The following is an 18,053-nucleotide window of genomic DNA, read 5'->3' on the forward strand; positions in this document are numbered from 1 at the left end:
GCAAGGTACTTCAGCGCCAGATAGACTGCTTTTAGCTCCTTCAGGTTGGAGGTTCCTACCTCTGAATTCCTCCACAGACCCTGGACGGTCCCGCCGTCTAGGTGGGCTCCCCATCCCGTATGGGACGCATCTGTTGTCAACAGGGTCCAACGAGGTTGGACCGAGGACCTTCCGTCTTTCAGGTGTCTCCACCATCTGAGGGAAAGACGGGTACCGGGAGAAAGGCAGATCTTCCTGTGCAGTCCCCGTGGAGATCCGTTCCAGGCTCTCAACACCTCCATCTGAAGGGGACGCAAATGCCATGAAGCCCAAGGGACTGCCTTGGCTGAAGACGACATTAGGCCTAGGACCCGCATGGCGGTGCGGACGGTGACCCGCCGGGTCCTGAAAAGGCCCTGCACTGAAGCTTCTATTTTTGCTTGCCTTGGACGGGATAGGAAAATCTGCATGCTCTGGGAATCCAGAATAAACCCTAGGAATTTCTTCCGGGTGGATGGCACTATTTCTGACTTCTCCCAATTGATCAGCCAACCCAACTCCTGGAGGAAGGAGATGGCTATCCGGAGGTGGTGATGGAGAATTGAAGTAGACTGAGTTTTTATAAGCCAGTCGTCGAGGTAGGGAACCACGAAGAGGCCTTGCAGTCTGAGGGTGGCAGTAACTGGTGCAACCATCTTGGTGAATACGTACGGGGCTGACGATATGCCGAATGGCAGAGCAGTGAACTGTAGGTGCTCTCTGTGACTAGCCATAAGAACGGCTATGCATAGATACTTCTTGTGTGGCGGGAAGGTGGGGATATGGAAGTAGGCATCCTTCAGGTCCAGGGTGACCATGACCTCGTCGCGCAATAGAAAGTTGGTTACTGAGTCTATGGACTCCATCTAGAATGGCTTTCCCTTTATGAAAAGGTTGAGGAACCGAAGATCTATAATCATCCGCCACCCTCCTGTGGACTTTGGAACCAGGAATACGGGTGAATAAACTCCTTATCCCACTTCTGAGGGAGGGACCCTTTCCAGTTCCCCCTTTGCGAAATATTCTGCCACGGAAGCCTCCAGGCAGACCTGTTGTAGAGCTGGTAAAACCCGTGTAGTGATGAATCGGTCCACAGGAGGGTGTGAGAACTCTATTGCGTACCCCCGCTGAACGACTTGAAGGACCCATGGATCCAAAATGTGAAGATGCCACGCCACGGAAAAATTTGGAAAGGCGCCCTCCTACGGGAGAGCTGGACACAGAGAGAGCGAAGCCTCCTCAAAACCCCTTCTTCTTAGGGTCTTCCTTGGGGACCCCTCGCCCCGCCCCTTTGGGCGGTATCTGGGGCGTCTCTGGTTACCTTGCTGAGGCCTGTATTGGGATGTAGAGTCTCGACCCCTAGAAGGGGAAAGCCTTCTTCCTCTGGTCGCTTGTGGTAGCGACCTGCCTTTACCTTCAGCCAGCCCCTCCATCAGGTCGTCCAGCCCCTGGCCAAAAACCTTCCCTGGTTGAAAGGGGAGGGAGCATAAAGAAAATTTGGAGGTGACATCAGCCCGCCAAGGATTGAGCCACAAGGGCCTCCTGGCAGCGGTATTCAGAGCCATGGCCTTGGAAGCCAGTTTCACCTGCTGTCTTGCCGACTCTCTCAGGAAATCTGTAGCGAGACGGAATTCCCCCATGGACGCCAGGATGATGTCCCTGTTGGCCCCGGAGTCGATGTCCCGCTCCAGACGGTCCAATCAGGCTTGAAGCTTATCAGCTACTTCTGTGGAAGCGATGCCCACTGCCATCTGGGCTGAAGCAGACGAATATGCCTTCTTGAGTGTTGAATCCACTCTCCTATCGAGCAAATCTTGGAGGTTTGACCCGTCATCGATAGGCACGACAGTGCGACAGGAGAGCTTTGAGATGGCCAAATCCACCTTGGGCGGAGGACCCCAGCGATCCAGCTGGGAGGAATCAATTGGATATACTGCTTTGAAAGCCCTGGTGGTGACATAAGCTTCCTCCGGCTGCTTCCACTCTTGTTCCATTAAACTGGCCATGGAGGCGTCCACTTGAAAAACCCTCCGCTTTTCAGAGGTGGACGCAGAGGCTTCCCCCTCGCCAATCTGGTCCCACGACCAGATGGCCTTCAGCAGCTTGTTAGTCTTCTCACAATGAAAAAATGGGTCTGCTGGAACAGGAGGACTGGTCGTCCGATGATATGGACTCATCCTCCACCTGGAGGCACTCCAGGGAGGGCAGCGAAACAGAATGCCTCTCACGCACTGTTTCTTGGTGAGCTGAGCCAGTGATGTACGGATATCCTTTAAGGAATCATCCTGCAAAAACAAGGATACTTAGAAGCCAGAGGGGACCCTACCCCTTTTAGCGGCTAACGTACTCACCATGTACTCCTTGACCCATGCTACCATATCACTGGTAACGGGTTCCTCCCGCAGAGGTCCCCTGCATTGCTGGCAGCGTGACCAGTCATAGCCTAGAGGCAAAAAATGACATTCAGGATACTCCCACCATTGGGAGAATTAGCAGACGAAAGAGACTGCACTTACTATCAGGTAGTAGAACGTCACATTCAATACAAGCCAGATGTCTCCTTTTGAAGACTTCTTCCGTCTCACTTGATCCCCGGGAGGGGTGGAAGACGAAGACATGACAAAGAACTAGCTTTCAGTGATACCAAAGCATAGGATACGGAACATAAAGGAGTACATTCAAGGAACCATATAGGGAGACTCACCCAGCTTCAGTCAGACAACTTACCAAACTTCTGTCGAGTTTGCACTAGAACAAGTGTAGTTGAAGCAGTAACACGAGCCACAACACGGAACCGGCTAGCGGATTAAACTATCAGGCAATGAGGGAAGCAGCCATGCCCCTGTTTACAGCCCTGTATCCAGAAAGGGGCGTGGCTTAACAAAAAAATATGTGAGCTCTGTTCCTTGCCCTCCTGAGAGCACTCTCAGGCCTTATGAGTTGCTCCCTCCCTAGCCAACAGACCCTTGGCACATACCTTGCCTCTATAGCCGTACTGCACCGCTGTCTGCGTGGTCCCGGAGCGGCGGATGCCGAAACCAGAAGTGCCGGTGTCACCTCTATGAGCGCCCGGCCGGGAACCTCCTAGACAGAGAAGGTTCCACGAAAACGGAAGTTCCCCTTCCTGGAGCCGTGCGTACACGCCAGCGGTGCGCGGCTCCACAAAGCCCAAACAAGACTGAACTGCCGGGGATACATGAGGCAAACATTGTGGGAGGGAGGCAGGGATATATGAACAGATAAAGGAGCCTTTAAACTTACCCCTCTTCTCCCTGCAGGACTGACACAGAAGTCCAGCAGGCCAGAGTGCTTCACTGAAGATGATTTGAACAGGTGAGAACCTGCAACTTACAACTTCTTCCTTCTTTCTCTTTAGGAGGACACAGAGTCCTCTCCACCTGTCCGATCCTTTACACAGGACAGAAAAAAACACACAGGGGGGAGGTATCTGTGCCCTCTTAAAGGGAACGAGCCATGTGAAATTAATACATGGCTAATTAAAACTCTGCCTGTCCTACCAGCACACAGGGGCACGAAATACCCCACATTGTGCCGCTGGTAAGGACGACAGGGAACAGGTCCTTATAGATCAGAGGGGTTTAGTGTGTCAAATCAACCTGTTGTAAAGTTATATATGCACCCAATAAAAATAAAAAAAAACTTTATACTTCCCCTGCTGATGTACAATCCACTACTTTTGCAAGGATTAGGAGGCTAGGAGCCTTTTAGCCCCCCTGGGTCAGGGGCCCACCAGGGGATTCACCTGCTTCCCTGTGTAATAGTCTGAGCCTGTCTATAGCACATACGGCTTGTATGGTTTTTGTGGTTGTCCAATGATCCAGAATCTCTCCCAAATAAATCTAAGAGAGCTCAATAGGAGTTAAAGGGGAGCTTCTGTCTGACCCACATCTCAGCCCTTTTTCTAGAAAATAACACTCGGACTTGCACTCATACCAGTTGATGAGATATCTGTTATATGTCAAAAGGTAGAATTTTCTGTAAAGGGGCACATTTACTTTACAGTGCCTCTAATAGTGTAGCTGCCACATAAATATTGATTGCATCAGTGAAGATTTTTTTTGTGTTTACTCAAGTCTTGCTTTTGCACGTGAAGAAAAATTTGAAAACAAATAAGCGCTGATCGACATTGTTCAATTGCTTTTAAGATCACTTATCTTCTTCTGATCTCATTCTCTAATAACTAGCCGATGCCTGTCTACACAAGGGGATAAAGCGGCAACAAATGATGATTTTCAGTCCGTACTTATAATTAGACTGCTTGATTTCTTTCGTTACCTTTCCCCAGTAGAAAACTTATGTGGTGAACATTGGAATAATGAAATTGACATGTTGTTTCTTCCAACGAAAGATAGTTGCTCAACGGATAAAGAATGTTTAATCCAGTAAGCTCCAAATCCTATTTGCACTTGACATCTGTCAATGGAAAGAGAGGAGAAACACTAAGAGACGTCTATCTATAGCCAACAGAGCTGTTATGCTGGTTTGCAGCTGCTGAGAATCATATTGCTTTACTATTTGTTTTCTATTACAAAGATTTTTTTTTAACCCCTGAGACAATGAAGAATCATCTTGGAGCATCTGATTCTTGGAGCAAGCAAAAATGTAAGGACTATTTTTATATTTGCTAAACTTGTACGAAGAAAATTACAGAATGGGCTGTTCACCTTCTCATAATGGGATCATTCAGACGATTGCAAAAAATGCTGCTAACCCACTGAAGAAAAACAAAGCGCTTCTTCCCCCGGACCATAACAATGGAATTACAGTTCCTCTGTCGGAGAATAAAAATCAGGAAATCAAGCAGAAAGAGGGCTTGCAAAAAGCCGACCACCAAACTAGTCAGTTGGAGAAGAGCAATTCCAGTGGCCCTGTTGGACTTTCTCATAATGGGTCTTTCTCTGATGATCAAGAAAAAGTTAGCACTGCTGATGAAGGAATGGTTAATTTAACATACCAAAAGAGGAGGACTATAAGAAAACATAGTTCAACCGGTTCGGAGCAAGAGAATCCGGGCGCAGTGCAACTAGATGGAAATACAAGAAGAAATAGGAAGTCAAAAAGCCAAAGGCATGGTAAACATAGTCGACGTGCAAAAACAAGCCAAGCTGTTTTTCTTGATATCGAAAAAAAGGTTGATTTCCCAGAAGAGCTTGTTAAGGCTCACCAAGATGCATACGCATTCCTGAACCCTAATCTTTCAAAATATGAAGCTGTCATTTCCATGGCAAACCAAGCAACCCAGACTCACCTTATCATGCAGCAGATGATTAGCTTCATGGCCCTGAGATTCGACGATATCAATCAATGCTTGGAAGAAATTGCAGAAGATGGGGAAAAACTTTTAAAAGCCGTAGGGATCAATCTCACATGGCCTTTGGGAAAAGGAGATCCTGCTGAACAACCAGATTTACTGCAGCAGTTGTTGCAGTATACAATTAATAAAATGCAGTCTTTAAATGGCACCGTATCCTCTCTGACCACCACTGCCTTACAGGATACCTGCAGCTTATTGCAATCAGCTATTAGCATATATCAGGAAAAGCTGAAACAAAAGGAACAATGTGATGAGCGACTCATGAAGATGATCAAATCTTTGGAGGAGTCGGCAGTAGGATCTACACAGCACCATCCCAATGATACAACTCTTTATTCTGAAGACAGTGGAATTGGTGGTGATTCTGAATCTATGAGAGGATATAGATCTCCTGATAAAATGGGAAGAAAGTCGAGTATTGACTCCTCGGGTAAAGCAAGTCTGACAACAAGTGAAGTTGTAACAACGCAACAAAAGTCAACCAGTGATGGCAAGATATCTGACTTTAATCTCAGTTTGAGCAAATCTACTCAAAAAGAAAAAACAAATTACTCATCTGGGGCACAAAACCAATATTCAGGTATTTCTAAACAAACTAGTATGTCAAGTAGCCCTTCAATGAGCTCACTAGGCACTAATGCCACCTTAGAAGATAGTACGCTTGATCCAGAATCAGATGAATCAACGATCAGTGATGAAAGTTGTGATGAAAGCGAAGATAATAAAAGTTTATCAAGTCAGATCACCTTAACCCAAAGACCTCTGACCTCTCCAGCAGGCATGGGTCCTTATAAACATGCACTGAAATGGTTAGAGAACCAGGAAAATGAAGAGATGACATTGAAAATGAAGGAAGCTATCAGCGAAAAGATCAAGTTTGTTCCTGGTAAATCAATAAGTAACGTGTGGACTAGAGAGGAAGTTACTACAGACATTGTTAGGCCTAGTACTGCAGATGGGAGCAACAGAAGATCATCTAAGCACAGAAGATCTCGATCCGCAGAATCACTTAGAAGCCAAGCTGAGGATCCTACTCTTTTAGAACTTCAAAGAACACAGAAGGAACTTGGCAAAAAGTTGGAACAGCTATACTGGTCCACGAAAAACAAAGACGCAACACAAAACCCAAATATTAAGTCTTTTTCACATGCTGGTTGCATAATCTCTAGTAATAATTCATCCACCAACAAACTAAAGGCCTGTCTTGATAAAAGTTTCAATATCTTACCGAGTCAGGATAAAGTTGGCATAAAAAAGATTGATACAAATATAGCAAGGGACTTGAATAAGGAACCAGAAGATAAGCTGTTAGAAACACCATTTAATCCACAAGTGGCCAAAGCAGAAGATAAGCTTCTTTTGGCAGAGAGAAAACTGGACAGCATAAATGCATCTCCACGCCAGTCTGTGCGGAAACTTATCCAAACATTTAGCCCGGTGGAAGACTCCAGCAAAACCACAAGTGTGAAAACTCTGGGACCACTTAGATGTGTTAGAAAATATGGAGTTCCAGTCCTTCCACCCACTATTCCAGCGTATAAAGGGTTACAACCTTTGGATAGCAAAAGTCATGTATTCCCAACAGGAGAAGAGACTACTACTTATCCAAATCCATGTGCAACTACAAGTACACTTGCTGCCGATCCTTATGATTTAACTGAATGTGGAACTGATGACTTGGAAGACCTGCCACCTCCTCCACCCGAAATACTTATGGATGACTCCTTCAACTTACTTTCAGCTAATGAGCAGGAGAAAGACACCAACTTCGCTTGGGCAATGAAATCACCGATGTCTCAAAAAATGAAAAACTCTATAAATATAAAAAATGTGTTACCAAGCAAAAATATTACTGATATCTACATGTCCAAGGTGACGCCTTGTAGTAAAGAAGATACAGTAAATAACAGTGTTAGAAAATACTCTTTACAAATTGATCAGTTTTCTATGGACCTTCAGACAAAGCATGAAATAGAACAAGCTGCTAACTTATATAAACAGTCACATAAAATAATCCATTTAGAAAATCCAGGTGATGGTGATCGGGTGAGCCCAGGCAAAGTCAGTAATAAGCCATGTTCTGTTGCATCCATGGTGAAACTGAAGCAATATTCTCCTACATTACAGAGAAATGAGGTCTTAAGAAAGCTTTCTCCTACAAGACCTGCAGCTTCATGTCCACCAACTGATCGAAAACTAGCAAGTCCACCAACCATCAGGCCTATGGAAAAATCTAATTTTCGTGTACAACAACCGTCTTCTCCAGTCCAGAAAACACCCAGCACAAGTACCACAAGCATATCAAGTCCTTGTAGTGAAAAGATGCCAGCAAGTCCCCCATCCCATCGAAAGCTGCCTAGTCCTCCATCCCAACGAAAACTATCAGATCCTCCGCAAGTAGGAAAACAGAGTCCACCAAGCCAACGAAGGCTACCGAGTCCTCCTCAAAGACAACAGAGTCCACCAAGCCAGCCAAGCTCCCCACAATTACGAAGACAACAGAGTCCACCAATTCAGCAAAGACAGCCAAGTCCCCCACAAATCCGAAGACAACAGAGTCCACCAATTCAACATAGGCAGACAAGTCCCCCACAAATCCGAAGACAACAGAGTCCACGAATTCAGCAAAGGCAGCCAAGTCCCCCACAAATCCGAAGACAACAGAGTCCACCAATTCAGCATAGACAGCCAAGTCCTCCACAAATACGAAGACAACAAAGTCCTCCTCAAATCCAGAAACAGCAGAGTCCACCAACCCAACGTAAACTGCCATGTACCCCTCAAATACGAAGCCAACAAAGTCCACCAAGTAGTCGGAGGCTACCAAGCCCTCCACAAATTCATTGTGAGCCTAGCCCCCCTCCTTATTCTACACCATCTCCTCCAGTTTCTCCATCTCATACAGGGTTAAGACGCAGTTCTGAAGACCAACAACTGTCTTCAAAAATGATTGGCAATGCACAGTCAATATTTTGCCCATCATCAACTTCCCTATTTGAATCAAAGCCTCCATCACCACCAGGCACAAGTAGGCTGGAAACTGTGTTGAACCCAGTCCCGAGTCCTGTTCTGAGACACTCTTTCTCCGTTCGTCAACATGATGACCAGCACAGAAGAGTTGCACTGAGTGCAGCAAACCCTCAACCTTTTGTCCGGAGGTCTTATTCTGAGCGGAGACCAAGAGTCCAGCTACGTCTTCCAACATCCATCTCTGCTAATGCTGTCAGTGATTTGGCGCTTCAGCAAAGCAGGTAGGAAATATTATATTGATGGTAGAAACCTACAACAGGTGATTTATCTCTAATGCCTTGTGTTAAACTTCCTATGATGTGAAAGCTGAAACATTTCCCCTAATATTAGACCATAAAGGGCTTTTCTCAGGAACATAACTGTATTTAAATGTGTAGACATTTTTGTAAATATAAATAATTACAAATTTTGCAACGTTTTAGAGATTTTCTCTAATTATCTTGGTGGTGACAGTCTGTTTCCTTGATAAGTTGCTAATGGATATGACTGTGAATGCAGGTACTTTCTATGGCCAGGAACATGTCAGAAACCTAGCCATGATAACCTTACTGGACAGGTTGTAAGGAAGGATACTACATACATGAGACGATAACCCGTTCACAATAAGAAAATCATGGCTGGTTCCTCCATTTATGGTCATATCTATTGGCAACTGATCAAGACAAAAGATGTCACCACTGGGATGGTTAGAGAAAGTCTTTAAAATTCTGCAAAATGTTAAAAAAATATATATATTTGCAACAATGTTCAATATTTTAGCTATTTAGATTTTAAAAATATTTAACTATTTTCTACAAATTCAAATATGGGCATATTGAACCTCTATAAGGCTAAGGTCCCACGCTGTGGAAACGGGAAACGCAGCTTCTTTTGTTGCAGATTTTGTTGCAGTTTTTTGAGCTAAAGCCAGGAGTGCATTGAGCAGAAGGTAGAAGTATAAGAGCTTCCTATATATTTCCCATTACTATTACAACCATTCTTGGCTTTGGCTCAAAAAAACGCTGCAAAATCTGCAACAAAAGAAGCTACGTTTCCGCAATGTAGGGCCTCAGCCTAAAAGGGCTTTCTGGGATATGTCAGCAATTGAAGATCCATTTGGATCCGATACTCGGGACCCTTGTGGATCAACTTTCCAAAGCCACTGCGGCACACTGAGTGCCACTTCCGCTTTACGTCAAATCGTTTGGTCACATGACCTGATCGCGGCCCATTCCCTTTCAAGAGAATGGGCGGAGCTGCGACTACACAAGTGTATCACACTGTATTTGGTAAACACTTGAGACTACAGCACCATTGGTTCAGGGCTCAGGTCCTTGCTGATCTGTAGGTCATCAATTAATAAACCCTAGAAAACCTCTATAAGTGAAAAAAAATTGCTAGCTGAGAGGTTTAATACAGTTGTATCCAGTCTAGAAAATGCTCTGTGAGCTCAATGTATCAGCAGTGTAGATCAAGCAGGAAAATTTGCTATAATGTATCAATCTGCAGTCCAGGTAGTTGAACTCACAGAGCATTGTCTACACTATATACTGAATTGTATCCACTTTTCAGATGAGAACAGGATTAGCTATATACAGGGTAGCATGACTTAAAAGGAATCTGTCAGGTGGATTTTGGGACACTAAACCACGCACAGTTCCTTAAGGACCAAGGATTTAAATACAGTTGTGACTGCATTTAATAAAATATATATATATATATATATATATATATATATATATATATATATATATATATATGTTTTACCTACCATCAGTCTCATCCCTGGTGCTCCTAGCACCTGTGCAGTTCTTCAGGGAGGGTGGGGATGTATACCCTGGCTTCATTGCGCATGTACCTGAGGTCTGGCACATGTGCACAGATGCAGAGATGTTCCCCTTTGGCTTCATTGAAGAACTGCATCGACACGGGGAGCACAGGAGCTCGTGAGGATAAAGGTTTTATTTTTGGTGGGTGCATGGATGGTTTTATAACAAGGCGATTTGGGACATGAATCCCCCGGTCCATAAGGACTTGTGAGTGGTTTAGTGTCCCAAAGCACCCTGACAAGTCAAATTGTGCCAAAATTCTGTCCCAATGTATGCCAATTAATAGGTAGTATATACTAGACATCCTAAAGGCGCACCAGTTTTATCTTCCAGCAGCCACTCTGATAAAATTTGGTGTAGTTTCAGTCTGCTTAAAGGGATCCTATCACTCAGACACAATTTTTTCTAGGTACCACTTCGGAATAGCCCTAAGAAAGGCTATTCTTCTCCTACCTTTTATCATCTTTTCTGTGCCGCCGTTCACCTACAATCCTGGTTTTTCTTGGTATGCAAATTAGCTCTCTCGCAGCACTGAGGGCGTTCCCAATGCTGCGAGAGAACTCTCTCCAGCACCGCCTCCATCTTCGTCAGCAGCGTCCTCTTCAGCCTGTTTTTCCGGTGGTGGTTTGTAACTTCTAGGCCTTGGGCAGAGCAAACTGCCCACAGGCCACGAGAAAATGGCCGCTTTCAATAATGTGCAAACGGCCATTTTCTCGTGACCTGTGGGCATGCGCAGTCTGCTCTGCCCAAGGCCTGAGGCCTAGAAGTTATAAGCCACCGCCGGAAGAAGAGGCTGAAGATGACGCTGCTGACGAAGATGGAGGCGGCGCTGGAGAGAGTTCTCTCTCAGCATTGGGGACGCCCCCAGTGCTGTTTGAGCGCTGGGGCTTGCCCCCAGCGCTGCAAGAGAGCTAATTTGCATACCGCGAAAAACTGGGATTGTAGGCGAACGGCGGCGCGGAGAAGACAAAGGTAGGAGAAGAATAGCCTTTCTTAAGGCTATTCCAAAGTGGTACCTAGAAAAAATTGTGTCTGAGTGATAGGATCCCTTTAAGTTTACATATTTTAGATATGTAGGCCGATATTGTCCTGTGTCTGTCTGCTGAGGTCACCTCCACGCCCAGCCATACCATAGTGAGTGTTTGTGCCGATGAGGTCTTAGATAAATGACAAGTATAGAAAGTTGTAGTAGTACCGCCTGCTAATCATTTTACCACCCTCTGGCTTACTTCATCCCATCTACCGGAGTGCTATAATTAAGTAAATTGATGTCATGACAAAAAGTCGGGGTTATTAATGGCCGACCAGGGAGATGATTATTTTTAGTCAAAAGAAAAGAGAAAGTTCTTGAGGATGAAGTCGGTGATGAGTTTATTTAGCAGCCTGGTCTGACTAGACGTGAAGAATTATTCACCATTATTTATATGCCATTATTTGTGACGCCTTGCCTTAGCCCTGGGGGCTCATTTTAAGGGCCACCTGTATTTTTGACAAATCACCCTCTTTCTCTTTTGTTGCCTCAGTATGCAAATCCACTTATTTGCATCCTTCTTATACCGAAGCGCTTTTAGTGGGTTTGTGAATCAAAGCATTGGGTCATGACAAACTTTATACCACTTGGTGACTGTGTTGTAAAAGTGAGCGATTACTTTATGGCCTTGCTAATTTCTCTCAAAGTCAATCAGGAGATTGGAGAACAAGGGCAGAGGAGGAGGTTGGGCATCGGTCGGCGGATTTAATGATAAGTTCGCTGTTACAAATCCTCATGTTAAATTATATTCTGTGAAGTGATGTTAAAGGAGTTTTCCAAGACTTGACCTAACCTTAGGATAGGTTATTAATATGTCATCTTGGGGGTCCAACATCCGGAACCCCTACAGATCAGCTGGTTGAAAAGGCCGCAGCTCTTATTCGAAGAATACTAAGCACAGCAATTGAATGGGACTGAGCTGCTGTAACATGTGACCAATCAACATGATATCATCAGCACAGGGCCGAAGCACTCAGCCTTTTCAAACAGCTGATCAGTGGGGTCCCGGGTGCCCCCCTCCACCTATGAAATATTGATGACCTATCCTTAGTATAGGTTATTAGTATATGAGTCCCTGCAAAATCCTTTAACCCAAAATCGGATGGTTCAAAACTTCTGATATATTCTGGCGTTCTGACACGAGGAGTCTGCAAGGTCCACCATGGTCATATCAGGCCTGAAGGCCAGAATTTTTGCTAAATTTTACAGTCTTTGTAACGTATGGCGATGCACATTGGATGTCGGCTGAACCTCACAATTTTGATGGGACCAGTTAAATAACAAAGATGTATTGTGGCCTGCCACTCCTACATATGTCAGGGGAGAGAAGTTATTAATTATATGTTGTTTTAACTCTTCCCTTTCCGGAAAACAAAGCTTGGGATGGGGGGCATTATATTTTGCATTATTGACTACTCATAGAAATGTTTTTGAAACTCACATGTAAGTCTTAAAGGGGTTTTTCAGGTGTATTATTTGATAACCTATCCCTAGGATAGGTCATGACTGAACACCGTGCAGGACCGACCTTTGGGTCTCTACTGATCAGCTGTTTGAAGAGAACACAGCATTTAGAAGATCGCTCCGGCCTCTCTACACTGAACCCAATGCAGTACTGTACATTTTACAGAGGCTGTGCTTGGTATCAGGCAGATCATGTGAACAATAAGCGTGGGAGCGCTCATAGAGCTGATCTGGAGGAGTCCTGGACGTCAGACCTCCGCTCATCTTCAATGGATAACCTATTCTATGGATAGGTCATCCATTGGTAAAGCCTGGAAAATCCCTTCAACTTCACTGGATAACCCAGGGGTGGCCTAGAGAGGTGTAAAGTTAAAAGAGAAGTGATACTCACCTACCCCATCTCTGTAGGGGCACCACGTCTCCCATTCCCTCTGATACTGGTCCAGAAGTGCTGAGGTCAGTCATTGGCTTCTGGTCTGGCCGGAGGGAATGGCGTCCTAGTAAGAGTACAGGATACTAATAATAATAACAGGGGCCCTGACTACAATAGAGGGCAGGCTGCAGACAGTGACGGGCGGCTTCATCCAGGCCTCTCCCTGTTTGTTGCTCTTGTTGAATAGCTGAGACTAATCCTCATGAGACTCCCGCACTGTTCTCTGCAGCATCTTTCAGGTTCTGTTCCATCTACCACTCCCCATTTATATGGAGACTTGTTGAAACATGGGAATAATTGATCTTGTTCATTGCCAAAGGAAATAAGACAACACCCCTGCTGTTATAAATAAGATATACCATATATAGCAATGTATCAGCCCGTCATATACTGCTGTAGGAGAGATACAGTATATTCAGTTTTTTCACTATTGTTCCCATAATATAAAGTTTATAAATGTGCTAAGATGAAAACCATTACTACCGATACATATTACACTTCTTAAAGGGGGTGGTCAGCTGGACTATTCTGGACACCATCACAGTCTTTCTCTGTAGTACACGGCAGCAATGTAGAGTAATCCCTAGCTAACCCTGCCAGTCCTTAGGATCGTAAGTGTAAATATAGCAGGCAGAATGGGGCCCAGCAGGGTGCAACTTCCATACCTAAATTAAAGGGAGTCTATTTCAAAAGCCTGCTTTTATTGATATGCTAATTATCCATCACCGTACACCCGGAAGTTTCTGTGATGTTCTCTGAACATTGCTTGTGTGATATGTGTAAAGAAGGGGGAGGTGAGAGCCAGGATCAGCCTTTCCATATCATTCAAAAACAGTTGTGAGGATTAATGAACAAAAGGTATGCCTGAAATAGCCTTTCTAAAGGCTATGCAAATATATGCTTAGTTAAAAATCACTATAGCCAATGATAGAGCCCCTCTAAAGTTGTTTTCTAAGACTTTTATATGGATGAGCTATCTTTAGATTCTAAGATGGCAGGTAGAATACAGGATAGGTTAAGTTCAGTCACACTAGGTAGCCAGGAAAAGGTCAGGGCAGGTGGATTTTAGTCACTAGGTAGCCAGAGTCCAGTCACAATGTGATCCCTACTTGAGACAGTGAGTGATGACACAGTTTAATATGTTAGTGCTGTATAAGAAAGAGAAATAAATAAGTAACCAGGCAGAGGTCAGTGCAGGTGGAGTTCAGTCACAGGCAGAGATCGAGGAAGGTGGAGTTCAGTCATAATAGGTAGTCTGGAAGAGGTCAGAACAGGTGGAGTTCAGTCACAATAGGTAGCCTGGCAGAGGTCAGGACAAGTGGAGTTCAGTCACAATAGGTAGCCTGGCAGAGGTCAGGACAGGTGGAGTTCAGTCACAATAGGTAGCCTGGCAGAGGTCAGGGCAGGTAGAGTTCAGTCACAATAGGTAGCCTGGCAGAGGTCAGGACAGGTGGAGTTCAGTCACAATTGGTAGCCTGGCAGAGGTCAGGACAGGTAGAGTTCAGTCATAATAGGTAGCCTGGCAGAGGTCAGGGCAGGTAGAGTTCAGTCACAATAGGTAGCCTGGCAGAGGTCAGGACAGGTGGAGTTCAGTCACAATAGGTAGCCTGGCAGAGGTCAGGGCAGGTAGAGTTCAGTCACAATAGGTAGTCTGGCAGAGGTCAGGACAGGTGGAGTTCAGTCACAATAGGTAGCCTGGCAGAGGTCAGGGCAGGTGGAGTTCAGTCACAATAGGGTAGCCTGGCAGAGATCAGGACAGGTGGAGTTCAGTCATAATAGGTATGTAGGGAGATTGAGGGATGAGGAAAATCCAATTGGGTTGCCCCTATATACATTAGATTTACAATAAATCATGTTAAAACTCTGATCTGATGACAAATCTGTACGTCATAGCTACAGCCAGCATAGGCCTGCCAGTGGACGATCACATGTCAGGTCATTCATGTGAACTGTAACCTAGAAAACATTTCACCCTTAATGACCATTCTGTGGGGTTCAGCTCCTCATCCCTTCATCTTTTCTTGTGGTCAGCAAAGAAAAACTTTATGGCTGTTCTTGTACAGACCTAAAATTTTTCACAGCTGAGTGATTGCTACAATTGCATCCAGTCCATGACACCAGGCCATTCTATTACACGTGCACTGATACATTGTGCACCAGTCTCTTACTCCCTAGCTGTCATCTATTGGTATCCTCATTACTGCGCCCTACATTGTATAGTGGCCGTGCTTGGTATTGCAGCTCATTCATCTAAATGGGACTGAGCTGCATCATGGCCATGTGACCAACTCAGCTCTACTCTGTGTACAAAGCAGCAGGAGAAGAGCGGGGTCGATCACTGGATCCATAGAGGCAGATAGGCAAGAATCTAAGAATTGGCACAGTAGATCCTCTAGGGTGTATACTACTAAGTTTACTCACATGTTGCACTGCCCAAATATATTACTCCCCACTTTAAGGTGCTGCAGTGCACTAGCAGAGATCTGATCCCCTACTCCCCAATTATAACTTGATGGTGTATTCTAGTAATTTGTGTCACAGAAATGGAAAAACCCTTTAAATCCTAAAATCTCCTGAAATGTTCTTCTTTTACCCGTCACTTGGGGAGTGTTTTCCTGTAATGGGCAACACATGTTGTGTAAATTTTTCAGCCTCAGGATTATAGACGTCCCAGTATGAGACTAATAATCCGATTACCAGCGTGTGCTTAACATAATACCGCCATCTCTGGTTAGTGTCTCAGTAATAAGCCTCTTTTCTCATTTCAGGGTTGAGGAATCTACTCAGAAGGACAGCGAGTCTGCGAGCAACCAAAGCTGTACAGACCCCAGAGCTGCCAGCCAGACGCCAGCCACATCTGAACTGTGTGTTGTGGGCCAGGGACTGCAGAAGGAAGGACTGAACCACTCCGGACCTCAGTGACCCCCTACCTAAAAGTTACAGCCATGGCTGAGAAAGCCTGAAGATGAGGTGTCCTTATGACATGTGCTTTATGGGGGGAATCTCCCTTTATCTGATATTAGTGAAGGCTATGTGTATACAGAACTGCACTGGGAAGACTGGTATAGAAGTGTATGTACGGCAGTGATAGCTCATGACTTGGCCATGATCCAGCGTAACCGTTAGACCAAGGCATGACACGTTGTCAGATGCCACCCCAAACACTTGTGCCTGGCAAAGCATACGAGCCATAATGTGCCAGGCAAGACTGAAACCTACATTTTTCACTTTAAAGAGGACCTTTCACCACCTCCACCACCTACAACGCTATACATCCTCCAAAAGCCGCCCCTCCACTGATTCCGGCACAGATGGAATATTTTCTCTAGCCCCCACCATTCCTGAGCAATCATTGCTGTCAGTTTCAGCACAATGACGCTATGTTCATATCTGTACCTGGTATCTGCCCGTTGTGAATCCATCTAAAGAAACAACGGATCCATCAATGGGTATCGTCTGCTTTTGGTGGATCCGTTTCCCCCCTCGTCTTCATTTTGAGCATGCGCCAAGAAAAATGAAGGGGGGAAAAACGGATTGAAAAACGGACACAAACTGATCACTATCCATTGGTAATCTGCTTGTGTCCGTCTTCTATAGACCTCAATGTAAAAACAAAAAACAGAACTGTTGCTGCCTGTCCGGTATCCTTATATTTTGTATGGAGCAAAAGTGCTGCAAGTTCGACTTTTGTCTCTGTCCAACATAGTGGATACTCGGTGGAAACGCTCCAATGGAAATACAGGTTCTAATCAGGTTTTATGATGTTTCGACAGATAACGGAAACTGATTAAAGGGATTTTACCATTAAAATCACAATTTTTTCTCAATTACATGTAGGAATAGCCTTAAAAAAGGCTATTCCTCTCCTACCTTTAGATGTCTTCTCCGCACCGCTGTTTAGTAGAAATCCCAGTTTTCATCTGTATGCAAATGAGTTCTCTCGCAGCACTGAGAAGTCCCCAAAGCTGTGTAAGCAGCCATTTTCTTGTGGCCTGTGGGCATGCGTAGTCGGCACTGCCCGAGGCCTAGAAGTTTGAACCCCGCTCCGGAAGAAGATGCAAAGAGAGGCCGTTCCTGAAGAAGATGGAGGCATCCCTGGAGATTTCTCTCGCAGCATTGGGGAAGCCCCCTGTGCTGTTTGAGTGCTGAGGACCGCCCCCAATGCTGTGAGAGAACTCATTTGCATACAGACGTAAACCAGGATTTGTACTGAATGGCGGCGCGGCGAAAGGTAGGAGAAGATTAGGATTCTTAAGGCTATTCCTACGTGTGATCGAGAAAAAAATGTGATTTTAATTATAGAATCCCTTTAAGTGTAGAGACACCAACGTGATGTTAACCCACCTTGATGTTCTCTTCAGTCCGGTGGGCGGTCCTAGGCTGGAGTAGAAAGACAGACACCACCCACCTGACAGCGAAACTAAAATCAATGGCCGACAGCCACCTGATATTATCAATGATACTGAGCGGTCGTGGCAGACTAGAGGACATTTACCCCAAGTCATCGGCGCCCCCTGGGGGTGTCACACCTGCTGTATATACAAGTCTTTACCCTTTAACCCTTGACACTTAGGATTGTCCCATAAAGAGTGCAGGATTATTTCTTGAGGATGAATCTGGCGAGTAACCACAAGAGCGGAACATTTCTTGTAAAATTACAAATTGCCTTAATTTCTTTTTCAGCGATTTATATGTTACAGAGGCCGAAGGATCAGACTTATGGGAAAGCTCTGCAGGTTCCTATTAATCTTTGTGTCTCAGTTCCGCGTTTTAAAGATCTGCTCGCTGTCTTGGAATGGGAAGATTTTTGTATACTTCTTATATTCTTCGATTATTTCTCACAGATGAGGTTTGTTACAATGTGTCCTGTCCAGGCAATCCTTTGTCAGCAACGGCCCTGTTCACATCTGCGGTAAAGACATTCCATTCTCCTAT

The 18,053-nt window shown here is 45.0% G+C and overlaps 2 protein-coding genes across 5 annotated transcripts in view; one reads left to right on the forward strand and one right to left on the reverse strand.

Annotated features, from left to right (window-relative positions):
* Positions 1-18,053, reverse strand: part of CLIP4 (CAP-Gly domain containing linker protein family member 4) — a 70,688-nt gene that overhangs the window by 44,915 nt on the left and 7,720 nt on the right. The window contains exon 1 of one of the 4 annotated variants that reach the window (XM_075267227.1): positions 3,280-3,347. The exons of 2 other annotated variants lie outside the window; for them this stretch is intronic. The gene's annotated coding sequence lies outside the window, so the exon portion shown is untranslated. Of the gene's footprint in view, positions 1-2,745; positions 2,765-3,279; positions 3,348-18,053 lie in introns of those variants that run through there. One more of the 4 variants, XM_075267228.1, reaches the window with a different exon arrangement.
* On the forward strand, positions 4,493-16,558 carry PCARE (photoreceptor cilium actin regulator). Its single transcript, XM_075267198.1, has 2 exons — positions 4,493-8,604; positions 15,887-16,558. The coding sequence occupies exons 1-2, from the start codon at positions 4,691-4,693 to the stop codon at positions 16,038-16,040; spliced, it is 4,068 nt and encodes a 1,355-aa protein (XP_075123299.1). The 5' UTR covers positions 4,493-4,690; the 3' UTR covers positions 16,041-16,558.

This window comes from Leptodactylus fuscus, chromosome 3, assembly GCF_031893055.1.
Source record: "Leptodactylus fuscus isolate aLepFus1 chromosome 3, aLepFus1.hap2, whole genome shotgun sequence".
NCBI classification, from domain to species: domain Eukaryota; kingdom Metazoa; phylum Chordata; class Amphibia; order Anura; family Leptodactylidae; genus Leptodactylus; species Leptodactylus fuscus.